The sequence below is a fragment of the Biomphalaria glabrata genome, chromosome 7, assembly GCF_947242115.1.
Source record: "Biomphalaria glabrata chromosome 7, xgBioGlab47.1, whole genome shotgun sequence".
NCBI lineage: Eukaryota > Metazoa > Mollusca > Gastropoda > Planorbidae > Biomphalaria > Biomphalaria glabrata.
The window spans coordinates 22,594,233-22,621,897 of NC_074717.1; the positions used below are offsets into that span (position 1 = coordinate 22,594,233).

General features: G+C 36.9%; 1 protein-coding gene across 1 annotated transcript; it reads left to right on the forward strand.

Moving 5' to 3' along the window:
* The first annotated feature begins 715 nt into the window (after positions 1-715).
* On the forward strand, positions 716-26,406 carry LOC106052384 (uncharacterized). Its single transcript, XM_056036415.1, has 4 exons — positions 716-923; positions 12,534-12,645; positions 14,144-14,304; positions 26,182-26,406. Exons 1-4 carry the CDS (start codon positions 875-877, stop codon positions 26,199-26,201), a joined length of 342 nt encoding a protein of 113 aa, XP_055892390.1. The 5' UTR covers positions 716-874; the 3' UTR covers positions 26,202-26,406.
* Positions 26,407-27,665: the final 1,259 nt, after the last annotated feature.

Here is a 27,665-nt window from a genome sequence, read left to right on the forward strand (position 1 = left end):
AATTTTACAAGTGACAGAATGGAGACAGTAGTCCAGGAAGACTTCTTTTGACAAGCGTTTACACTCCATATTGAGATCCAGGAAGACTTCTTTTGACAAGCGTTTACACTCCATATTGAGGTCCAGGAAGACTTCTTTTGACAAGTGTTTACACTCCATATTGAGATCCAGGAAGACTTCTTTTGACAAGCGTTTACACTCCATATTGAGATCCAGGAAGACTTCTTTTGACAAGCGTTTACACTCCATATTGAGGTCCAGGAAGACTTATTTTGACAAGCGTTTACACTCCATATTGAGATCCAGGAAGACTTATTTTGACAAGCGTTTACACTCCATATTGAGGTCCAGGAAGACTTCTTTTGACAAGCGTTTACACTCCATATTGAGGTCCAGGAAGACTTCTTTTGACAAGCGTTTACACTCCATATTGAGGTCCAGGAAGACTTCTTTTGACAAGTGTTTACACTCCATATTGAGGTCCAGGAAGACTTCTTTTGACAAGTGTTTACACTCCATATTGAGGTCCAGGAAGACTTCTTTTGACAAGCGTTTACACTCCATATTGAGGTCCAGGAAGACTTCTTTTGACAAGCGTTTACACTCCATATTGAGGTCCAGGAAGACTTCTTTTGACAAGCGTTTACACTCCATATTGAGATCCAGGAAGACTTATTTTGACAAGCGTTTACACTCCATATTGAGGTCCAGGAAGACTTATTTTGACAAGCGTTTACACTCCATATTGAGGTCCAGGAAGACTTCTTTTGACAAGCGTTTACACTCCATATTGAGGTCCAGGAAGATCTCTCTATATATATGTATATACACGTGTTTTAACTCCATATAGAGATCAATAAGAAGATCAGAAGCTATGATGACCTTATCTGCAGTTGTTTTGTTTCTAGTGTTCAATGCTGTTGGTAAGTGTATAGTGTTCATGAACTTCCATATTATCATGCGAGGTACTTAAATGTCAATAACAACAATGCAGTGGTGGGCAACCTTTTTCTATCGAGTCTATTGATTTCATTATTTTATAAAATTAACCTTCAAATTTGTGTTTCAAAAGCATTTTTACATAGATTCGTTCCATATATCTACGAATTTAGAATTCTTGACGTACATTCTTTCATTAGACAAGACTGAAATATTACACATCTCCCTATTCCTAGGTCTAAAACTCTAATTCAACTCTAAGAGGATATAACCTCTCTTCGCAAAGATAGTTTTACACTTTAACACATAAACATACTAATTATAGTCGATTCATTTCATATTTTGATCAAATTAACATTCAAATTTGTTTTTCTAAAGCATTTTTCATACATTCGTTCGGTATAGCTGCGAAGCCGTGTAGACATACATTTTAATAGTTCCATTCATGAGTCCGTACATCTAACAAAAAAGGTCACGCATGCGCAGAGCGAATCCTCAACGCACTCGCAGAAAGAGCTCTATCCAAGCCAATATTTAACTCTAGATTAGTTTAGATCTAGGCTATCTCTAACTCAAGATCTAATTCAAAGATGATAGATCTACTTTATATTTTAACACATGAACATACAAGATAAAATCTATTCATTTCATATTTCAATTTATCATGGGCACCCGCAGGATTTTTTGCAGGGGGCAGCAAGTAGCAATCTATGGCTCAAAGTTGTAGCTTCAACTTTATTGTTACGAGAATATTATAGGAAAAAAACAACTCCCCCCCCCCCTCCATCCCATATTAAGTACACTGTAAATATTTGTTTCAAATTAACTAAAACTAGTCGACCGGCGGAGTAGCATACGCCGTTAAATTGCAGGGCCGGCCATAAGCCACTGCAACCTATGCGATCGCAGTGGGCCCCGCACTTCCATAGGACCCGTTCTAATTCTAGGTGTATAAATTATTAAATTAAACATTTTTATAACTTATAACAGATTTCCCGCGGCCTCATGTCGATTTACCAGGAACTCCTGGAAATCTCCTGAAATTGTAAAATATACTAAAAATCTCCGGAAATTATTGAAATCTTTAGAAAACTCATACAAATCTCCTGAAATATATAGACAAAAATTGTCATTTTGGTGTGTCATTCAATATGGAAAACGACAATCCTACGCGCGATGAAAAAAAAAGGCATTATTCCGTAATTTTGGCTCGTAAAGTAATTCTGTAAGTATTAAAGAATGAATAAAATGCAAAGACGAATGTATTTTCCAATATAAACTCTTAATTTTCACTTATAATCCGTAACCCTACCCAAACTGGACCCCGCGAATTCCGTTTCGCATAGGGCCCCACAATGGTTAAGTCCGGCCCTGCTATTTAGTGACGGGTGAATACAGAGTAGATTACTTGTTCTCCCCCCCCCCCTCCTCTTTTTTCGCCGCTAAATTCACGTGAGGTAAAAATTAAAAAAAAGAGTGATCTTTCTTGGTCACAACGGTTTGGCCCTGCTATTTTGTGACAGGTGAATACTATTTGTTCTTCCCACCCCCTCTTTTTTTTTGTAGGGTAACTCTAGTTGCAGAAATAAAAGAGCGATCTTTCCTTTACTTCTTCTTGCGTGTCCAAACTCTTGAGCCATGACGAGAATTATATAGAGAGATATTAGCAATAACTTTACTAATGCTTCTCGTTGTAACTTTGAAGCTGGCTATGAACGCTTAGCGTGCAGAGTGCTGATATTCTTCTTGAAGTTCCAGATCTTGCATCGTTTTAGGATGCAGACAATACGTTGAACTGAGCATTATTAAAGATCGGAAACCGAGATGTTAATGAAGAAACTAACCAATCAAGATACGGAATGTAAATCCGTGTTCTGTAATAACTCTCAAAATCCATACATATGATTTGTGCTCGGTGTGTCTGTCGACTGCTATTTCTCAGCAGCACCAACTCAGTATAAAGTTTGTCTGCCAGCTGTCTCACCTTTCGCAGGATGCCATTCCTAAAGTGTTCCTCAACATAGTCTTTTTGACTTAGTCAATGAGACTGCCGATGTGTTGTTGAGCTGCCGATAGGTGAAGTTGGACAAATTGCAACATCATGGACACTGGTTGAAGAACTGTATGATTAATTATTAACTACAATGAAAAGACAAAGAAACACACGAGAAGCAGGCACTAATTTACATATGTGCAGTTTGTCTGGTTTCACTTGCAGTCTTTATTTTAACATCCGCCAAACAAACATCTTCTCAAACTTGTGACTGAAAGCGGGAATGGGCTCGTATTTCTTAGTCCTTAGATTTGGCTACTCAGAATTCACCACCTTGCAACCCCCTGCGGGTGCCCATGAGATTGACCTAGAGAAACGCGTAGGACGTAATCATCTTCTTTTTTTTAAAGTAGCGTCTGTATTTGATAATATAAGATAACACGAGGAAGGAAATTGGGGAAAGGAAGAAATGCCAGAAAGAATTCGCTGGTAGCGTCATGGCGGATGCCATGATGCAGAATATTTTTATGTTTAGGTCTTAAGTTAAATAGTCTAATTTTATAAATGATCTGGTTAACACATTTTTTAAAATAACTACAATTTTTTTTCAACAATTATTTTTGTGTGTGAAATTGTGTATCGGGAAATGCCGGGTACTTGAAATAAGGTAGTCCTAAAAAAAACCCACAGATCTTGGGTAAAAGACTCGTCATATAATGTACTGTAAATTTGTAGTTTCAAAAGCTTGTTTCAGGTTTTTTCTTTCTATAGCCTCCATCGGGTTCGATTCCAAATCTCTGTAATTTTGTACAAAAATTTGTTCTCCATCAGGAACACTTACATTCACAGCCTAATAATGTCACTTGAATTTAAAAAGAGAACTGAAAAATGCAGAAGATATATAAAATAAAGTAGTGCCGACCCACCCAGTCTAGTTTTGATCCAAGAAACGAAACGCGTCCGCTAAATATGGACCATTGTAAAAGCTGCAATGCTCATCATTACACCTTCAAAAGTACAGCGAAAACCTTGTAATGTTCAATCGGTCTTATCCTTCAAATCAATTTTTGTTATCAGTAAATGATTTCATTGAATTACAAAGTTCAAAAGAGTTTTAGTGATAGCAGCCTGTAATAAAGACTGTTAGAAAAAAAAAAGGACATTAAATGTCCTTTAGGTTTTTAAGCATAATGTCCTACAGACGTGGCAGAGGGCTGGTGTTTGTTTCAGAATGGAAACTGTTAGTGAAGGGGACTGAACTAGTTTGTTTTTTGTTAAAGTACACCCAAGCTTAAACTTGAACAAAAGATTACAAAATACATAATAGTTACACTGAACTAAAATATTTTATTAAATTTTAATAACATTCTGAATTTTACTATTTAAACATTAGCAAACTAATTAATTTTCAAAGCGATCTGTAAGTCTATTTTTTTATAAACATTTGACTTAGAAAGACGTTATAACGTTAAATATCTATATTATAAAGTAGAATGTGTGGTGTATGTATGTATGTATGTTACTTATAGACATCAAAACCGCTTGACCAATCTTGATAAAACTAGGCAGGAATGTTCCTTGGGTACCAACTTAGACCGTAGTGTATGTATTGTAGCCCTAAAACAAACTTAAGACCCTAAAAAAAAATATAGTTGTCCGACTCTATTACAGCTATAGTATTTTATGGATCTAGGCCATGTCTACAATGTTGACATGAGAAAAGATAGAAAGGATTTAGACCTAGATCTAATTTTAAGAAATACACTTTGCGCAGATAGTTTTTTACTTTGACACATGCAAATACAAAAGAAGATCCATTGATTTCATTATATAATAAAAGTAACCTTCAATTTTGTGTTTCAAAAGCATTTTTTACATAAATTAGTTCCTTATATCTGTGACTACAGATTTCCTGACGAACATTCTTTCATTAGACAATACCGTAATGAATCGCGTACTAAAAATTAATTCGTTTAATTGTTTACTTTATAATCCCATCCCTAGATCTAAAACTCTAATTCAACTCTAAGATGATAAAACTTCTCTTCGCACTGATAGTTTTATACTTTAACACATGAACATACTAATTATAGTCCATTCATTTCATATTTTGATCAAATAAACATTCAAATTTGGTTTTCTAAAGCTACATTCATTTACGAAAGCTGCGAAGCCGAGTTGAGATAGGCCTAGATCTATATTCATTCATGAATCGCGTACTAAATATAATTTCGTTTAATTGTTCACTTTATAATCCCATTCATTTAACAAAGCTATCGCTCTTTTCGTTTTTAATAGATAAGAATGTATCGACTTCGGGTAAACCCATTTTCGCAAACCTAATTTTATTTTCGTAGCGAAAGAGAAATAACGTGAAAGGATCATTAGCTACGTTTAACATACATCTAAATCCAATCCACTAGATTATTTAAAAGCATTTTTTACATAAATTAGTTCCGAATATCTGTGACTACAGATTTCCTGGCGAACATTCTTTCATTAGACATTACCAAATGGTTACACATTAACACATCTCTCTACTGAGTCTATTCCTAGGCCTAGGTCTAATAAAACTCTTATTGAATTCTAAGATGATAAAACTTCTTTTCGCAAATATAGTTTTATGCTTTAACACATAAACATACTAATTATTGTCCATTCATTTCATATTTTAATCAAATTAACATTCAAATTTGTTTTTCTAAAGCATTTTTAATACATTCGTTCGCTGTTCGCTAAAGCTGCGTAGCCGTGTTGAGATAGGCCTATATAAATTCATTCATGAAAAAAGGTCACGCATGCGCAGCACAGAACTCTAGATTAGTGTAGATTTAGATCTACGTCTACCTCAAGATCTACTTTATACTTTATACACATGAACATACAAAATTTAGTCTATTCATCTCAAATTTTAATCAAATATATGTAGGCCTACATGCAAATGTTTTAATTTGAAAAAAATGGATTTAAGCCTATTAGCTATTCTGATTTGATCGCTTCATTCACACTATTTTTACATTGACACATTTGCTTTACTTATTACATTATTATTTCGTTTAATTGTTTACAAAACACTCTCAGTGACTATATCGACAGTAATGCGCAAATAAAGATCCGCGGGTCGCGGGTAACATATGTCTAGTATATATATATATAAACTAAAGTTTCCCTTTCCGACTTATCAATCTATTAGGCAGATGATGTTAAGGTTATCTGTTTATTTTGCCAACGGTTAACCAACAGGTTGTCATTTGGCCAGCACACTGGCGGGACAGGGGTAGGGGGCGGGTAGGGTTGATCTACCTGGGGAGCGGGCGAATTTAGTAGAAAAATCACACAATTTTTATACGAATTCTTTACTTACGTCAATAATATATACTAATTAGTTATATGTTTACCTATTATTAAATTATGTCGCCCTCTCCTCTAGTACGTTGGACGATTTGCTGGGGTGGGTGTCGAGTGCATCAATCCCGACCTCCCAAACCTAAGCCCTCGAGTGGGGGGGGGGGGGGCGGTCCAATTTTTTGGTAAAAATAAAAGTTTGTTCACAGAGTTAGTTACAAATCTATATGATAAAAGCTCCTTATCGATATTAACTAATCACTATATTATGTCGTTCACCTTGTGTTATGCTGGCCGATTCGGTGGGCTGGGTGGAGGCGATCACATCTTCTGGGGGTGTGAGTGGGGTGGCGTTCCAATTTTTATGTATAAATCATAGTTTGTAAACAACATTAGTTGAATATCAATATAATATAATTTTTATATTATGACGCTCCCATCTGGTATTCTAACCGATTCGGTTGGGAAAAGGGGGGGGGGGGTTCGATTGCATCTATTGCCCTCCCCACTCTAACCTTTTTAAGCAGAAATCATAGAGTGTGAACAAAATTAGTTAAATATCTATATAATAGAAGCTTCTTATTGATATTTGAATCCTTTTGTATATTATATGGCAGCACTCTTTTGTTCTAAAACTAAATTATTAGTATATTTGAAAGAGGGTGGTACAGCCACCACGCGCACTCGTCCAAATAGAATTAGTCTCCCCCCAGTCCTGGCTCACTTGGCTAACCGACATGCGTAGCTCCTACTCAGTAAATCACATAGACACACACTTTATGACACCCTCCCAACTAGAACAAAAGGACTAACAAACTGGTAACTCGATTCGTGAACATTTTACCGGTTTCAATTATTTCATACGCCGTTATTTTGAAGGGCCGGCCATAGGCCACTGCAACCTATGCGACCGCAGTGGGCCCCGCAATTTCATAGGATCCGCGCTAATTCTAGGTGTAAATTATTAAATTAAACCATTTTACAACTTATAACAGAATTCCCGCAGCCTCCTGATTGACCAGGAGCTCCTGGAAATCTCAAATTGCAAAATATACGAAAAAGTCATGGAAATCTCCGGAAATTATTAAATCTTTAGAAATCTCAAAAAAAAAAAAATTCCTGAAATATATAGACAAAAAAAAATGTCATTTTGGGTTTTCATTCAATATAGAAAACGACAATCCGATGAAAAAAAAAAACGGCATTATCCAATACCCGTAATTGTTGAATCTGGTGAAAGAAGCTCCTCGCGCCCCAAACTAATGAAGAATTACTTGAGGTCAACAATTCTTGAAAATAGATTGAAACATTGGGTAGTTCTTGCTATTGAGCGTGATCTATGTAGGAAATAGAATTTTTATGATATACTGTATGACTCACTGGCGGATCCAGAACTTTGGAGTGGGGGGGGGGGCGATTTTTTTCCAAACCCTAAACCCTAACGCCCAGTAAACCCTAACCCTATGCATAAACGTGCGTACAGCATATATATATATATATATATAAATATATATATATATATATATATATATATATATATTTATATATATATATATATATATATATATATATATATATTATAAAGTAGAATGTGAGGTGTATGTATGTATGTATGTATGTATGTATGTATGTATGTATGTATGTATGTATGTATGGATGTATGTTACTTATAGACATCAAAACCGCTTGACCAATCTTGATAAAACTTGACAGGAATGTTTCTTGGGTACCAACTTAGACCTTAGTGTATGTATTGTAGCCCTAAAACAAACTTAAGACCCTAAAAAAAATAAAGTTGTCCGACTCTATTACAGCTATAGTATTTTATGGATCTAGGCCATGTCTACAATGTTGACATGAGAAAAGATAGAAAGGATTTAGACCTAGATCTAATTTTAAGAAATACACTTTGCGCAGATAGTTTTTTACTTTGACACATGCAAATACAAAAGAAGATCCATTGATTTCATTATATAATAAAAGTAACCTTCAATTTTGTGTTTCAAAAGCATTTTTTACATAAATTAGTTCCTTATATCTGTGACTACAGATTTCCTGACGAACATTCTTTCATTAGACAATACCGTAATGAATCGCGTACTAAAAATTAATTCGTTTAATTGTTTACTTTATAATCCCATCCCTAGATCTAAAACTCTAATTCAACTCTAAGATGATAAAACTTCTCTTCGCACTGATAGTTTTATACTTTAACACATGAACATACTAATTATAGTCCATTCATTTCATATTTTGATCAAATAAACATTCAAATTTGGTTTTCTAAAGCTACATTCATTTACGAAAGCTGCGAAGCCGAGTTGAGATAGGCATAGATCTATATTCATTCATGAATCCCGTACTAAAAATTATTTTGTTTAATTGTTCACTTTATAATTCCATTCATTTAACAAAGCTATCGCTCTTTTCGTTTTTAATAGATATGAATGTATCGACTTCGGGTAAACCCATTTTCGCAAACCTAATTTTATTTTCGTAGCGAAAGAGAAATAACGTGAAAGGATCATTAGCTAAGTTTAACATACATCTAAATCCAATCCACTACATTAGTGAACACAAACTTAGACCCGCAGGCCGCGGGTAATGCCAGGCTAGTATATATATATATGTATGTATTATGAGAATAAAATAAGACTGTTTCTTAATCTTCGGCAAAAAAAAAAAGCTGAAAAAAAAACAGTCTTTCTCTTGCAAGCTTGGGGGTCTGCGAGCGCACTGTAAGCTTCTTCAGTGGGGTTCGGGGCGAACGCCTTCTCTTGACATCTACAGCTCATTACTTATTAGTGGTGTTCGGGGCGAAGCCCCGACGCCAAAAGCGTTTTCTTGCATTTCTCACTGCAGAAACGCATTCTCCTGACATCTACAGCTTATTATTCATCAGTGAGGTTTGGGGCGAAGCCTCGACGCTAAAAACGTTTTCTTGCATTTTTCACGGCTGAAACGCCTTCTCTTGACATCTACAGCTCATTACTTATTAGTGGTGTTCGGGGCGAAGCCCCGACGCCAAAAGCGTTTACTTGCATTTCTCACTGCAGAAACGCATTCTCCTGACATCTACAGCTTATTATTCATCAGTGAGGTTCGGGGCGAAGCCTCGACGCTAAAAGTGTTTTCTGGCATTCTTCACTGCAATAACGCATTCTCGTGCCCTACAGCTCATTATTCATTCTATTATAAAGTGCCTTTTGAATAATGAGAAAAATATTCTAATATGAATTTATAGTCCCTTAATACATTGCAAATAAAACCGATTTGTTCTTTGAAAAGATTAGATACCCCACATATTTAGATTAAGGTTTTGAGGATCGCCGCCGAAAAAAAAATATTCGATTAATAATATTCAATAAAATTCTAGCATATATTGTGAGTTATAGTCCTAAATTTATTTAACTAGAAAAATATGAGATAGAGTAAAGGTTGGAAAAAGTCGACTAGGAAAAGATCATCTGGCTTTTGAACTCATCTCAACCGTGACTGTTATATTGAAAAATTTCGTTTGAATTATAACTTTTCCAAAGCAAAGTCTTTCTTAAAATAGTTATGATAAATTCATGTCAAATTACACAAACTCTGTCTGGAAAGGGCAAGGGCGGTAAAATGAAAACTATTAATTCTCGCTCCTTTTTATAATTTCTGCTATTGATTGCATTTTGCATTGAAGAATAGGGGTTGGGCGACTCGATATAAGAATTTACTTTATAGCATATATAAATTATATTAGCGACAGATTTTTTAAATTTTGTAATTTCTTACTATAATACAAAAAGAAAAAGTATTGATTTGTCCGATGGGGGGAAGGGGATTGCATGTATCGCACTTCCACCTGTTTATATTATATAGATATTCGACTAATTTTGTTCACATACTATAATTTCTCCATAAAAGTAGGACCGCCCCCCCCCCACTCAAAGGGTTTAGATTGGAAGGGCGGTGGAGGTATTTTCTCTTCCCCTTCCAATCGGCCAACAGGTGAACGAAATTATATAAAGACCGGTTAAAATACCAATAACAAGTTTTAATCATATAGATATTTAATTGATTCTGTTGGCAAACTGTGATTTCTACAAATAAATAGGACCGCCTCCCCCACTCAAAGGTTATGGTGGGGGGGGGGCGGATTGATGCCATCGCCCCCTCCCGACCCTACCAAATCGGCCAAAATACTAGAAGGGAGGGGGGGGGGCGAAATAATCTAAAAATAGGTTGAAATATATATAATTAGTATATATTATTAACATAAGTTATAAATTCGCATACAAATTGTGTGAATTCTATACTATAATTCGTCCGCCCCCCCCCCCGGGGGGGGGTCGGCCGAGTGGGGGGGGGCGATCGCCCCTACCGCCCCCCCCGGATCCGCCAGTGGTATGACTTCGCTACACGCAAGTAATTCTGTAGGTAGTAAAGAATGAATAAAATGCAAAGACGAATTTATTTTCTAATACAAACTCTTAAATTTCACTTATTTTCCGTATCCCTACCCAAACTTGGCCCCGCGAAATCCGTTTCGCATAGGGCCCTACAATGGTTGATTCTGGCCCTGCTATTTAGTTACTTGTGAATACAGAGTAGATTACTTGTTGTCTCTCCCCCCCTCCTTTTTTTTTCGCCACTAAAACTACGTGGGGTACAATAAAAAAACAGAGTGATCTTTCCATGACTTTTCGGTCCGGCCCTGCTATTTTGTGACGGGTGAATACTACTTGTTCTCCCCCCCATCTTTTTTTTTTCGAAGGGTAACTCTAGTCCGACTTGCAGAAATAAAAGAGTGATCTTTCCTTTACTTCTTGTCCAAACTCTTGAGTCGTGTAGAGAATTATATATATAGATAGGTTTTTATTAAACTCTACGAAGCAAATAAAATTTGATGTTGACTCAATTGTAAAAAAAAAAAAAAAAAGCTGGTTAGGACCCCCGTTTTCTTTGTTTTTCTTTCTAGTATGGGGAAAAAAATCAAATAAATTTATTTGGTAAATAAAACAATTAAAAAAGGTAGGTAAGAGTTTGGCAGTATGGTACATTAGATTAATTATTGACAGTCCTGTTCTTTCAACTGGAAGGAGGCAAATATTGATGTATGAAATGAAACTACATGACCTCTGTATTGTACTTATGCATTTCCTTTGTGTATTTCGATCAAAATTTCACTCGGACTATTTTAGAATCTATTTTTACAAAGCTTATTTCAACTCACTCTGTTTGTTTGGTCAAAAGTTTGTTCACGTTATTTCTCCAACACTCAATCTCGGATCAAACTGAAATTGTACACAATTATTTCTTTTACCTGACAACACAAGAATCAATAAAAGACAAGTAACTAAATAGTTTATGTACTATTGGTAATAAATTATTTTGTTTGGTATCTTTTAATAATAATAATAATAATAATAATCTTTATTGCCCGTATGGAAATTTGTCTTACAATGTGTGCATTACACCAAACAAAAAACATTATAACTATAAGAAACCAAAGTGTACATTCACACCAGACTCACTCATAATTTACATGTGACAAATTTTATATCAGGTTGTTCTTATTTAATGATTCGATTGCCAGGGGAACAAAAGAGTGTTTGTGTCTGTTTGTCTTTGCTATCGGTGTCTTGTATGATGGTAAAATCACAAAATCCTGACACAAAGGGTGATTCTTTATTTCGAGGATCTTGTTAGCTTTTTTATAGATGTTAAAAATGGGGTTTGTTTTTTGCCATTGATTTTAGCAGCAGCATATAGGATTCTATAACAAGGGAAAGAAATTGTTATTGACTGAAGTGTTAGTATAAGCTGAATTATTCCCCTTTAAAGGTCGTCTGAGTCTTAGTGAACACAACATGAAAAATAGGACGAGCCTATAAAAACAATAGATAACTATACAATCTTTTATGTTCATAAGCAGAGTGGTTAACGTGTTGGCTTGAGAAGCCTGAGAAAGCTTGAGCCATGAGTTCGAATTCAATTCGATCAAATGTTTTTTTTTTATTTTTTATAAATGCTTTTTATTGTTAGTCTAGATTTATTACAAATTTCATTACATGACTGATCCAAATTAATTGATACAACTATGCTTAACATAAGCTTTCTTTTAAAAAAAAGTATTTTTTTTTAATTTTCTTGTTTTCCTGTCTTTTGATCTTGTATTTCATCATTCACTCGTGTATTCCATCCTACATTTCAATCGTGTCTATTTTCGTATCTATTCGTTTCCTGTCTTTTGATCTTGTATTTCAACATTCAGAAGTGCTTGCCAGAAGATGTTTGTGGCACCCAACGTACAATACTGACTCCATTGCGAACTGTGACTGGGGTTGTTGCTATTCGCAAATATACCCTTGCTGTGACACACCGTTGTAAGTATAGGCCCTTTGTTTATTTATGTCAACTGATTTTTACAGTGGCCCCAAAAAGAAAAAAAGTTATTAAGACTGTCAGAGTGTGAACGGGCCTCTGGTCAGCGGACTGCCAGTTCGAGTGGTGACAGGTTTTTCTTGGGGTCTGGTTGATTGGCGTTGGCCTGACAAATGTGTGCGGACTGTATCAGGTGACTTTGTTGAGCTTAGAACTGAACTTTAACAAGCCCGTTTCACTAAGAGATTTACGACGAACTTCAAGCACCATTGAAAATTCTGACATTTTGGTATCATTAAGGAAGTGTTGTAGAGGCACGACATACTATAAACTATTTTCACGTGCCACGTGTACATATGAAGGTAATATATAGCAAATATAGCATATACAATTTATATTGGTGACAATTTTTTTTTGACACACGTTATGTATGTTCTGCACTAAAATACGCCCGACCCACATTAAGGAAAGTCCTGTCGGGAGGCACGAGAGCAGCGACATCCCCTTCCACGGTTTCAAATGGTACCGACAACCTTCTTTTAGTTGATAGTTACTAATGATTGAATTTGAGAGATGGGTTAAAATATCAAGAAGTAATGGAACTACTTTTGTTTAGAAAATGTCATCTTTGCACACAAAAAAAATTAAAAAATACCACCCACCACCCATTCCCAAATCGACCAAGATACAATTGGGTGGGGTGGGGGCGGCTTAAAAATTGGTTAAAATATAAATAAATTCGTATATAAGATGAGGAAAACAATTATACACAATTTGTGTCATTTTTCTATAAAAATTTGCCCGCTAACCCCTTCGGGGTATGGGGGTGGGTCGGTCAAGTGCTGGGGGGGGGGGGTTGAAATGAAGTAGATTTAAACCACTGTGGTTGAAACTTAAGAAAACTGGACGTTCAATAAAAACTATCCTGTGTTGATAACATTGCTATTTTCTACAAAGCTTATATCAACTCACTCTGTCAGTCTGGTAAAAAGTTTTTAAGGGTTATTACTCCGAGACCCAATCTCAGATGAAGCTAATATTTTGCACAATTTTGTCTTTTATCTGACAATACAAGAATCCATTTAAAAAACAATTAGTTATTTCAACATTCATAATTAACTTTTTTGTTTGGTATCCTAACAAGGGAAAGAAATTTTACTTCACTGAAGTTGTGGCATAAGCTGAATTAGTCCCCTTTAAAGTAAGTTTGAAACTTACAATAGATAACTATACAATCTTCTATATTCATATGCAACTCACTGACAGAGTGGTGTGGACGTCGGCTAGAGTAGCTTGAGCCACGAGTTCGAATTCAGTCATTCTCCCTTTTTTTTATAACTGCTTTTAAAAAACGATTACGGTAAAATTTGGGATCGTAGCGTAGTATTAGTCTAGATCTATTAAAAATTTATTTACGTAACTGATCCAAGCTAATTGATACCACTACGCTTAGTATAAGCTTTTTTAAATTTTTTTTTCTTCTTTTTATTTTCTTTTTAGCTATGCCAGTACCCACTTCATAGTTATCATGAGTATTTTGGGATTCGCCTTTTTCGTTGGCGTTCTTTATGCCATCTTGTCAATTTTAAGGAGAAAATGTCATTGTGTGACCACCGTCCAGGATAGCAGCAGCCCGGAGTTACAGGGGATCCGGACGACACGTAAGAAGTAGACATAGGAACATTAGGAAAACATTAGGACAACATTAGGACAACATTAGGACAACATTAGGACAATAATTCTGTTATAGAGGCAAAGTTGATCCATAGTGTCATTCTATTAATATATATCTGTCCTAGCTATTTAATATATGTTTAAAATAATAATAATAATTGACGTGATAAGAAGAGAAGTAGGTCATGAGCTTCAGATACAAGAATTCATCTCAGATATAGATGACACACCCACTCAGCCAACCAACGAAAACGTTTCTAGAGCATCCAACCAACAGGAGAATGATTACGGGTCTGCAATAGGCGAAAAGCTACACTAAAAATTGTCTACTGTCATAGACCTTTTTTTTAAAAAACACCAGCCTTAACTCTAGACCTCGTATCCCTAAGCTAAATATCAAGAAAGAGACAAACACTTATATCAATGAAATGAATAAAATTGTAGAAAACCATTTTAAAACGCCTAGTAATTTCTTTGAGACACACCTCGCTACATACTGTATCTGTTACGGAGCTCTCTGGACAGGAGACTATCGAGCTAGGCCTAATTAATCAGGGACCAAAAAAAAACAACACGCCACCATGGAAAAGGCGCCTTGATGACAGTATTAATCAGCCCAGGAATCGAATTGATACAATTGGACAATATCTTGTCAACATCTCTTCCTCGAAAATTCTTATTCAAATAAAGACCATACTAAAACAACTGGAATCAAACTGACGGACTATGATAGCCACGCACGACTCTTATGTTTGAAAGATACGCTGAGACAGAAAGCTAAACTAAATGGAGTAAAGTGAAAGCGCTACAACGAAACCACCAAAAGGAAAGAGCATAACGCTTTATTTCAACACAAAAGAAAACAGTTCTTCCATAAACTAAATGATAATGATGATGACAACATTCAAAACATTGATAGCAATAAACAAGACGCGTTCATCGACTTTTGAGCAGCGCTTTGGTCTGACCCTCTACATTACAACGTGCAGGCTGACTGGATCGATGAAAACTACAAACAACTTAGTACCAGAAATGCCTGATGAGGATTTCACGAGGAGGATTTCACAGCTGAGGAAGAGGCAGCTATATCAAAAACTACAACTGGACTGCTCCTAGGCCGTACAATATACACAACTTTTGGCTGAAAAAACTTAAGGCATACATTTACCACTAACATCAAGTTTTGACGAGTTAATATCAGAACCGTCTTCAAAGCTGATAGAACTCACTGAAGGGAGAACATCTCTCCTCTCCAAAAAAGGTGATCCGAATCTACCATCAAACTATCGCCCTATCACTTGTCTGTCAGTTGTGTATAAACTATTAACTTCACTATTAAAAAGTAAAATGTATAATTTTTGCTATGCCCTTAAGCTATTAGCAGAGGAACAACAAGGTTGCATTGAAGAGTCGTTGGGCTGTAAAGTAAAGCTAACTATAGATGGTATAATATTGCAGCAAGCTAATAGAAGAAAAAGAAACTTACACATGTTCTACCTCGACAACAAAAAAGTATTCTAACCGAGAGGCGCGAGAGGGTCTAAGTCAGTAAGAATAGCACATTAGGTTTTTGAAATAAAACTTTTTAATAGCAAGATAATGCACTGTATATACCTCAGAACATGGGCGTAGCCAGGGGGGGGTTCTTGGGGTTCAACCCCCCCCCCCCGAAATGAAATCCCCCCCCTGCGGGGGGGGGGGCGGAATTAAGTGACTGATTTTTGCTTTCATTTTGTTTATTTTAGGTGAGATTTTAATACTAAATCATCACTTACCACAGCACAGCCGAGGCAGTTTTGAGTTAAAAACCCTCTAGCAGGGGGTTTTGAGTTTAAATCCCTCTACCAGGGGGTTTTGAGATTTTAAAAACACCTATCAGGGGGTTTTGAGATACAAATCCCTCTACCAGGGGGCTTTAAGTTTAAAACCCTCTACAGGGGGTTTTGAATTTTAAACCCCCTACCAGAGGTTTTTGCAGTTAAATCCCCCTCTTCTATAAAACAAAACAAAAAAAATGCAAACAACAATCCCCAAATTCCAACAGCACAGTTGAGGAAGATTTTGATTTTAAAACCCCATCCAAAATTTGCGATAACCCCATATTCAATATACAAAAAGCAAATTACACACTCAAAATTCTATGAGCGTAGCCAAAGGGGTTTTGAGTTTAACCCCCTCCCCCTTCCAGTTGGGGTTTGAAGCTAAAAAGTACCTCTTCAATATAAAAAAAAAAGCAAATTACACACTATAAAATCTATGAGCGTAGCCAAAGGGGTTTTGAGTTTAAATCCCCCTCCTCCAGATGGCTTTTTCTTTAACGTTTAAAACCCCTCCAGATGGTTTTGAGTTTAAAATTCCCCTACAGAGCGTTTAGAGTTGAAAACCTCTCTCTTCAATATTATTTTAAAGCAAACTACAGTCACCAAACTCTATGATCGTAGCTAAATGGGGTTTTGAATTAAAAACAAAACAAAAAAAAATAACAGATATTTTTTAGTTTAAAACCCCTCAACAGATAATTTGACAAAAAAACTTTCCTTTTCGATATAAAATCTAAAGCGAAATACTGGCATGTAATTCCAAGAGCGTAGTCAAGAAAGGTTACAAATTTCTAACAATGGCTTGGGCTCCATTAATTAAGTGTGAATAGTCTTCTGCTGAAATTGAAAATCATTAAATGTGTCTCAACAAAGATGGCTAAGACAGATTTTAGGAGTCAGTCATAGAGATCGGGTCTAAATCAAAGAAATCATATGCCGAACTGGGAGTCGAATCCTTAGTAAGGTTGTGACAGAGCGTCGCATGAGGTTTTGTGGGATATGTTTTCCGACAAAATGAATTACGCAAAATAAGAGTTGCGGAAACAGCTTGCCGGAAAATGCGCCGAACGGCGCGAGAGGGTCTAAGTCAGTAAGAATAGCACATTAGGTTTTTGAAATAAAACTTTTTAATAGCAAGATAATGCACTGTATATACTGCGAACTCCCCCAGACCCCCTTGCTAGCAAGGGCGGGGAGTCTACAATAAACAATAAACGTCTTCCGAAAGGGTCAGAATGTATTAAAGATTAATTATGTACACACACACACACACACATATATATTTTTTTTTCGCGGGGGGGGGGGGGGGGTCGGGGGAATCCCCCCCCCCCAAAACCCTCCCCGAAAAAAAATCCTGGCTACGCCCATGCCTCAGAATATGCATTTTGTTAGCTTTTAATACCAGAAATAGTGCTCGGCGGCTTTCAATACCCTAACCCTAACCCAGTTCCGCATGAGTGTCTATTAAAAACCCTGAAAATTCATAGAATCAACCCAAGAAAAAAAATATTGAAAGTCCTTATGGATAATTATAAGATAAACCTACACCTTAATCGTGATAAACTAGGTTCTGTTCACATAAGAAGGGTGGTCTGGTCATGGGCGTAGCCAGGATCTTTTTTCGGGGAGGGTTTTAAGGGGGGGGGACCCCCCCAACCTCCCACCCCCCCCCCCCCGCGAAAAAAATTTATATATATATATATATATATATATATATGTGTGTGTGTGTGTGTGTGTGTGTACATAATTCATCTTTATAACATTCTGACCCTTTCGGAAGACGTTTATTGTTTATTGTAGACTCCCCGCCCTTGCTAGCAAGGGGGTCTGGGGGAGTTCGTAGCGCTCCCCCAGCGCGGGGCGAAGCCCCGCCGCCGAGCACTATTTCTGGTATTGAAAGCCGCCGAGCACTATTTCTGGTATTAAAAGCCAACAAAATGCATATTCTGAGGTATATACAGTGCATTATCTTGCTATTAAAAAGTTTTATTTCAAAAACCTAATGTGCTATTCTTACTGACTTAGACCCTCTCGCGCCGTTCGGCGCATTTTCCGGCAAGCTGTTTCCGCAACTCTTATTTTGCGTAATTCATTTTGTCGGAAAACATGTCCCACAAAACCTCATGCGACGCTCTGTCACAACCTTACTAAGGATTCGACTCCCAGTTCGGCATATGATTTCTTTGATTTAGACCCGATCTCTATGACTGACTCCTAAAATCTGTCTTAGCTATCTTTGTTGAGACATTTAATGATTTTCAATTTCGGCAGAAGACTATTCACACTTAATTAATGGAGCCCAAGCCACTGGTAGAAATCTGTAACCTTTCTTGACTACGCTCTTGGAATTACATGCCTGTATTTCGCTTTAGGTTTTATATGGAAAAATAACGTTTTTTCGTCAAATCATCTGTTGAGGGGTTTTAAACTAAAAAATCTCTGGGTTTTTTTTGTTTGGTTTTTAATTCAAAACCCAATTTAGCTACGATCATAGAATTTGGTGACTGTAGTTTGCTTTAAAATAATATTGAAGAGAGATTTTCAACTCTAAACGCTCTGTAGGGGAATTTTAAACTCAAAACCATCTGGAGGGGTTTTAAAATTTAAAGAAAAAGCCATCTGGGGGATTTAAACTCAAAACCCCTTTGGCTACGCTCATAGATTTTATAGTGTGTAATTTGCTTTTTTTTATATTGAAGAGGTACTTTTTAGCTTCAAACCCCAACTGGAAGGGGGAGGGGGGTTAAACTCAAAACCCCTTTGGCTACGCTTATAGAATTTTGAGTGTGTAATTTGGTTTTTTTTTTATTGAAGATGGGCTTATCGTAAATTTTGGATGGGGTTTTAAAATCAAAATCTTCCTCAACTGTGCTGTTGGAATTTGGGGATTGTTGTTTGCATTTTTTTTGTTTTGTTTTATAGAAGAGGGGGATTTAACTGCAAAAACCTCTGATAGGGGGTTTAAAATTCAAAACCCCCTGTAGGGGGTTTTAAACTCAAAGCCCCCTGGTAGAAGGATTTGTATCTCAAAACCCCCTGATAGGGGTTTTTAAAATCTCAAAACCCCCTGGTAGGGGGATTTAAACTCAAAACCCCCTGGTAGAGGGTTTTTAACTCAAAACTGCCTCGGCTGTGCTGTGGTAAGTGATGATTTAGTATTAAAATCTCACCTAAAATAAACAAAATGAAAGCAAAAATCAGTCACTTAAGTCCGTCCGCCCCCCCCCCCCTGCATGGGGTATTTCATTTCGGGGGGGGGGGGTTGAACCCCAAGAACCCCCCCTGGCTACGCCCATGGGTCTGGTTCTGCCTAGCAATTAACCCACTATTTAAATTACTCCATGGCACTACACACGGTTTTGGGCCATTTTGGGGTTGACACTAAATGTACAAAAAGTGTGTTTCGCCTATTAAACATGATTTAAAGCTATTTGCAAAAACCAGTGGCGTAACTAAGGGGGAGGGGGGAGGGGGGGCCCAAATGGGTGTCCGAAATTTATTTGTAAATACATAAATTAATATATTTGATTGACAAATAGTGTCAACGGGTGTCTTTTTTTTTCAACATTTATGGATTAAATGTATCACAAAGACTAAACCTATATCTAGGTCTATCAGTACGTTGACTTTGTTGACATTTTAAAAATATTTTTTTCCACAGAGATCAAAGTTTTTTTTAAAGTTAGTTTTACATTTTAAACTTTGTTGCTGTGACAAGTCAAAAACTCGCTGTCAGAGTCACTCAAATTTATCAAAGCATTAATTATTATTTTTCATTATTTATTTATTTTATTTTAATTATTTCCCCATCCTACCCCTAAATTCTCCACCCGCCCCTCCTTTTTCTCTCCAGGCTAGACCTTAGTCCACCACCTTGGAGAAAACTAGGTCAGTCCTTTCATTTATCTGCCCTTGATCGGGGAAAGATAATCACACTATCTCTTTTGTCTTATCCGCCGGATGTCTGACTGACGGTCGCGGTTGACACCACCTTGAGGGGAATGCGAGTCAGTCTTTCTTTCTTCCCCCCTCTCTCCCACGACTCTCTTTGATCTAGAAGATCGCAAGGACCAACACGCCAATTGATCTTTCCAATGTGCGAATTCCACCTCGAGTCAAATTCACCCACGTGTAAGATAATGCTGAGCCTAGGACATTTCCTGTTTCCGCCCGCATTTTCCAGGCCTATATAAAGCAGATCCAAATAAAGCCAGACTCTCTTTCATTTCTCATGCTATCTGAGCTATCGAGTCTGGACTACTTCATTTATTCTCTCTCCTAGAGGAATACCTGGTGGTAAGCCGAACTTAATCACAAGTTCCATCTTAATTACTCTGTGTATATTTCCATTGGATTTTATCATGTGTATTTTGCTTAGTTCATTTATATTTAGTTAGGGCATTGTGTATGTCTCACTGGCGTAAGTAGAAAACATAAACATGTCCTATGTATTTATTTATGTATTGCATTAATCTATTAATGCTACGTTGCTCAATTGATCGTTGATGCAACCATGTATATATTCGTACATCTTATTTTATTTCCTTTATCTCGGCTGATCGCCTTGATGATTTTACTATCGCACTAATACTGCGCTTAGAAAGGAGATATGAGTTATCTCCCCTGTATTGAATTATCTCCCCTGTAGTCATTTCACTCTAACGAGAGTTGCGCCGCTTGAAGTTTCTCCATTCAAGCGCGCTCCATTGTTCTCGATCGACGGTCATATGTAAACAAACCGTCTTGGTCGCTGACCACCGCCCAATTCAACCCCCCCCCTTCTTTCTCTATCCACCTGTGTTGTTTATTTGAGATTATTATTTCCCCTTCTATGTACATTTCATGTTATTACTTTCCCTTTTATGTACATTTCTATATTGCTACTATCAGCCATCTATTTTCCCATATCCCATTTGTCATCATCTCCCATTGTGCTCTAAAGCAATTTTGCCAATCTGACGAATGCACCTCAGTCGAGGGCATCGATAAGATGCACGAGAGACATGTCCTAACTTGTCTTTATTTATCCGCAGCCTCCCTCAGGTGTCTGCCTATTTATGTGCTTTGTGCTATTCAGCACTGTATTTGCTATTGAGTGTCATCTACTGCCTACGTGGATCTACTCAACTCTGCTACTTGGCGCTATCGGCATTGCCCGCCTATCCAAAAGCCCACCTGTCAAGCTATTAGGTGCGACGTCCCTATAGACCCAGATCTGTGTGAGACGTCATAGCTACGCCAACCCTGTGCAACTCACTGGACATATCCTGTCAACTACGCTGCCCACGGCAGATCAGCTCTGCCCGCAGTAACCTTGTGCCCACGGTAGCCGGCCACCCGCCCTACTGTGCCCACTACAGATATTAGAACTTGGGATTGAGACTCCACAAGAATTATATCACCGGCGTCCCTCTATCCGCTAGAGCGCCACCTCCAGCTGCAGAACCTCAAGCCAGGACACAGCCAGCTGCGACATCAACAGGAAAACCAGCTAAGTCAGAGGACAAAGTGACATACTCTCTTACTAAGTGCAAGAGTGATGATTAAATCTAGTATTATTTAGAGATAGATGCAAACCCTCCCCCTTTTTATTCTTATATGTATATTTATGTAAATAAATATTCTTCATTTTTAACTTTTGTATCTATCTTTCATTGCTTGTCTCGTTGCGTGTCTGCTCCCGATTCATATGCTGATAGGTTGGTGTGTGATAGCTTTAAAAATAATCATCCCCTAGACATAAAACGCGCCAAACACATGTCACATTTCCCCACCTGTCACAGTTGCTGCGAATAAAACTGGTGATATACAGCGAATTCCAAGTATCTTGTTACCTTTACTAATAATAGATCTAAATGGCGAGTATTTTATGGCTACACTAATTAACCTTAAAGCAAAATTTAGAGAATCGAGTATAACAGATTCAAAAGTTATTCTTAATAATGCTAGAATAGTCCATTATTCGGGTTTGGCGTCTATAATTTCAGAATTAAACTTCACACTAGAGTTATTACCCCTCTATTCATCTTTCCTCAATCCAATAGAAACTCTATTTTTATTTCCATCTAATCCTTTTGCTTTCGCACAAAACAAACAACAAACAATGACGTTATATCATATAATATTAGCACATCCTTCCTTTTGAAGTTATTATCACACCCTTCCTTTTAAAGTTCTTAAGAGTGATATCTACTAGCAGGGCCGGCCCTAGCTAGCATTTGCGGGACCCTATGCGAAACGGATCGCGCGGGGCCTAGTCTGGGTAGGGATGAGCATAATGTCAATATTATTTTTTTTGAATTAGAAAATAGGCCTACTATTCGTCTTTGCAATAAATTGTTATCAAATGAAAGCTCGCAATGCCACTTTTTATTTATAGGCACCCCAAAATGTCAATTTCGTCTATTCTTCAGGAGATTTGAATAAATTCAAAAAAAAATCAGGACTTTATCGTATATTTTGCCTTTTCATGAGATTTCCTGGATGCCCTGGAAAATCAGGAGGTCGCGAAAACCCTGTTATTTTATATACGTTATACTGGTTTAATTTAATAATGTACACTTAGAATTAGCGCGGGTCCTATGAAAGAGCGGAGCCCACTGCGACCGCATAGGCTGCAGTGGCCTAAGGCCGGCCCTGTTTACTAGGAAATTTAACAATTCGTCCACTTCTGGTTGTCTTGACTGGCACAACAAGTTCTCTAGAAGTTGGTCTATAACTGTCTGTTTCGTTTGTTCCAACAGTTTGCAGTTCATTGTCTCCATCGGTATCATAGTACCTAGAGATGTCTTCATCGAAACTCTTATTCAAAAAGCGTTGATTTCTTCTGTATGTTTTTCGTTTGTCTTTATGATGTAAAATATGTGTGCTGAATGTTTTTTTATTACAACTGCTTTCTGCAATGTTTGACCTAGACAAACTCTCCGACAGAATAATCTTTAGGTAGTCTTGCTTTTGCATTGTATTTCACTTTGCTTTTCATCTGTCGTTCGTTGAGTAATGTCTATGCATTTTCAGCTACCGATGGTTTCAATAGTTTGGGATCAGTTGGAATGATTCCCTGAGTCTTCTACTCGTCAGCAGTTGTGATGTTGAATACGGCAGTCCACTTATCGGAGTATTTCTATACTCGAGCATAACGAGATATGGATCTTTCCCACTTTTGTATGCTCTGAATCCCTTTGCTTGCGCAGAAAACATAAACAACCAACAATGACGTAATATCATATAATATTAGCACAGAATCTTCTTCATGCAGTGGAAAATTAAGAATTTTGCCTATCTTGAATTCTGGTCAAAGCTCTTGCGCCCAATTAATATAGTTCAGAAGAAACTACAAAAGTCTGGACTGTATATACGGGAAGCTGATAAAGAAATTAGTACCCTTTCATGATTTCTGCAAAATGATGAAAAACTGACAAAAACCCAATCCATCGAAAAAGCAAAAGAAGGTAGTGAATACTATGGATTCCCTGTAATCAAAACAACCAGAAGAAAGAAAAGACTTGATAGGAAGTTGAGTTCTAATGTAGGACTGTCAATAGAACTGCAATTCAAACGTGTTGCAACAGAAGTGCTGGACAGATTTCAAAGGCTGGAAAGAAAATGGATACCTTTGGGTTTCTTCTTGAACCAAGACACCTGTTAGATGAAGACCTGCTTATGACAAACTGTGCTACTTTTCCTGTTTGTATGATGAAATAAATGGCAAATCGCTTTTTCAATGATGTCATTGATGCACGAGCACTTTTCATCAACAAACCAGTAATACAATCTCCAATAGACATATTGAGGAAACAGGCTTCATGTGGTAATTACGTGTGCTCAAACTTTGCAAACTGCTCCGAATACTGTGAACTCAGGCCACTTCCATTACGTCATGTGAGAGTTCATTCTCAAAGCTCAAGTTCATCAAAAGCTATCTCAGGAGCACAATGACACAAGAAAGGCTTATCATGGCTTTAATGTCAGTGAAGTCACAAATACTAGAAAGTATCGATGTAGTTGATGTTATAGATGTCTTTGCTGCACAGAAAGCACGACGTGAAGCGATATCAATTTAGATTTGTCACTTGTGCATTATTTAACTAATAAACAAAGGTATTATTCATTAAAAGAGTCTTGATTACTTTTTGTTAAGTTTAATGATATACTGAACCAATTTGATTTGGGGCTTATATATTTTTGCGTACATTATCCCATGTCATATGTCGAATGTCAAAATGCAAGGGCCCCCAAAGAGGTCAATCCCCCCGGGCCCCCAAATCCCTAGTTACGCCCCTGGAAAAAAACGATCAAAATTTACACATCTTAATAAAAACGGCAAAACGCTTCAGTGACAATATCTGTATTTGACCTGCCTGGATAAGTGTTGTATCAAATGCATTAAAAGGGACAAGGCAGCCAACACTAACATTGCATTTGAAGGCATCGAGGAATTGAACTCAGCTTCTCTTTATAAAAATCTTGGAATAAGCCAGAATACCAAGATAAACCATTAAAAATACAAGAGGACTTTCTTGGTAAATATAAGCAATGAGTAAATTAAATTCTCAACACCAAACTGTCTAGCAGTAACCTCATCACTGCAATAAATAGCTGGGCCGTCCCAGTGCTGCGTCGCACCCGCGCTAGAGCAGAGTGACAACGACCTACATGATATTGACAGGCTCACGAGAAAACCACTAACCCAATTTCGATGTTTACACAAGAGGTTCTCGAGCTTTCAGATCACATATTATACCGGGATAGGTCCATCTTGACTGACAGCGATTTTAATCGCCCTGATCTGCTGTTTATTGATAAAAAAGAAAAAAAAAAGCTACCTTTATGGACATCTCCGTACCACTGTCTCATAATATAAGAAAAACTGAAACGGAAAAAACAAAGAAAATATGGCAACCTTCGCTTGGAGATTAAGCGTTTTTGGAGGTTATCTAAAATAACAACATAGCCCATTGTTATATCAACCGATGGGATAATGACAACTGACCCCACTAATACCTTCAAGGCCATTAACATTCCTAAGAACATTCTTGTTGCCTGTCAGAGGGCGGCAGGCGGTAGAACATTCCTCAGTGAACACTGTTAAAGGGAAACTACAGTGAATTTTGTTTCTCTCTAACAAAGCTCGACCCTGTCAATGCCAGAGAATGAATATTAGTTCTTTTTCACAAAATAATCATATAAATAACTTGTAAAGAGCCATTTTTTATGTAAAGACAGAGAGAAATGGACAAAGACGGTCAATAGATCTTGTGTGGTGCCTCAACGGTTCAAGAGACCAAAGAAACTTGTGAAGTTGACGAAAGAAGAGTTGCTAACAAGCGACTTGTAAGCTCAAGGCACTAGATTTGACTAGAGGAACATGACAGACATAAACACCAGAGTTACTATGACAACCTAAAGTTTTGAACATATAACCTTTCACGCTCTACTTGGGTGTAGTTAAACTTGTAGTTTGTTTAGCTCAATCGGAAGCGACTTCCTAACCTTTTCCCGTGCACTGAATGAGCCCCCAAACCGTCAATGTTAAAGAAGAAACGTGACACAAGCGTTGACTTCATGGAGCTCAGTGCTGCTCAAAATGTGGCCACCTTGTAGACCATTCTTGCATTCAACAAAACCAAAGAAATGTACGCAAGAGAGCAGTAGCAGAATATTTACAGAATACATAGTTTAAAAGTGTATTTTGAGCTCTCCATGTCAAAAAATTCTACAGGTTGGTAAAAATATACATAAGCCATCACTTACGGACCCTAGAGCAGGTGATTGATGATGTAAATCTTATCTGTTTCTACGTGGCACAGTCAACAAAGGTTTCATGTGGCCAGCACAACGACCAGCCACCTTAAGATTTGGGTCGACTAAGAGGCGCGGTAAAAATCATGAAATTCAAAATTCCAGGCTTCGATCAGACCGGTCTAATAAATTACCCCCCTGTTTTCGGAAACTAAGCTCTTTACCACGCATCTACAGTTAGATAAATAAAGTATAAATTATTTTTGTTAATCAGTAAATATCTCATTTTTTTTCTCTATTTAGACGACGTCACAGGACTTTGATTCACACGGATATATCAAGACCCAGTCAAATTTAGCAGTTCTATAATGAAGAAAGAAAAAAAAAACTATTGGCAACACATTTGAATATTGATCATGAAGTGAATCGGTGTTAATAACTTGTGTATCCATGACATTCTAAGTTGATAAGAGTGATGTTCTTTGATATAAGAAAACTTTTATAAGCATTAAAATACAAACGTGATATTGTATGTGTCGAGTAGCAGGGGTTTGACATTACATTTAAAGTGAAAAGATTTAGCAAACTATTGACGCTATAATTAATAGTACATGTATGCCTTTTTGTAGAGATCTATTTTTAGTTTCACTGAATTCCTATTGGAATTGTAGTTGTAGTTATTGGTCGATATTGCTACACGCTTATCTTCTCTTGAAATAATGTATTAGGCCGGAGCTGTGTTTCGCCATTCATGACATTTGCATTTAAAGACCTATGTGTACAATACCTACCTCTATTCAGTCCTGGGCGGACAGCTGAACTCAAAAAAAGGTTCTACGGATTTTCCTATAAATTTAACAGTTTATGTATATCGTTGAGAAAAGAATTACTAGCGCATTGGCCACACGGGGAAAACTCTAGTTTGACCGTTATAATTTTTCAAAGTAAAAAATGAATAAATGTAAATTTGGCTGGAGACTATATCTAGGTGTAGAGCCAATATGGCTTAGTTAGCCGTATTACCGTAAACGCGATAACTGAGTAAATTAAAAATTGCTTCAATTTCTTTCAGGTTTATAAGCGTTGTTTAAAGTTAACGTAAAGCTAATATATAGATTATATGTAGCCTAGATTATAAATCTAGAAGTAGATCTAGGTTAGATTGTAAGAGTAGATCTAGGTTAGATTGTAAGAGTAGATCTAGGTTAGATTGTAAGAGTAGATCTAGGTCAGATTGTAAAAGTAGATCTAGGTTAGATTGTAAAAGTAGATCTAGGTTAGATTGTAAGAGTAGATCTAGGTTAGATTGTAAGAGTAGATCTAGGTTAGATTGTAAGAGTAGATCTAGGTCAGATTGTAAAAGTAGATCTAGGTTAGATTGTAAGAGTAGATCTAGGTTAGATTGTAAAAGTAGATCTAGGTTAGATTGTAAGAGTAGATCTAGGTTAGATTGTAAGAGTAGATCTAGGTTAGATTGTAAGAGTAGATCTAGGTCAGATTGTAAGAGTAGATCTAGGTCAGATTGTAAAAGTAGATCTAGGTCAGATTGTAAAAGTAGATCTAGGTTAGATTGTAAGAGTAGATCTAGGTTAGATTGTAAGAGTAGATCTAGGTTAGATTGTAAAAGTAGATCTAGGTTAGATTGTAAGAGTAGATCTAGGTCAGATTGTAAAAGTAGATCTAGGTTAGATTGTAAGAGTAGATCTAGGTTAGATTGTAAGAGTAGATCTAGGTTAGATTGTAAGAGTAGATCTAGTTTAGATTGTAAGAGTAGGCTATATCTAGGT

Bases quoted from the DNA above. Each gene is read 5' to 3' on its own strand.
- LOC106052384 (XM_056036415.1), top strand. From the start codon at position 875: ATGATGACCTTATCTGCAGTTGTTTTGTTTCTAGTGTTCAATGCTGTT. The intron at 12,646-14,143 runs GTAAGTATAGGC...TTTTCTTTTTAG, and splicing joins CCTTGCTGTGACACACCGTT to CTATGCCAGTACCCACTTCA. The intron at 14,305-26,181 runs GTAAGAAGTAGA...TTCTCTATTTAG, and splicing joins ACAGGGGATCCGGACGACAC to ACGACGTCACAGGACTTTGA.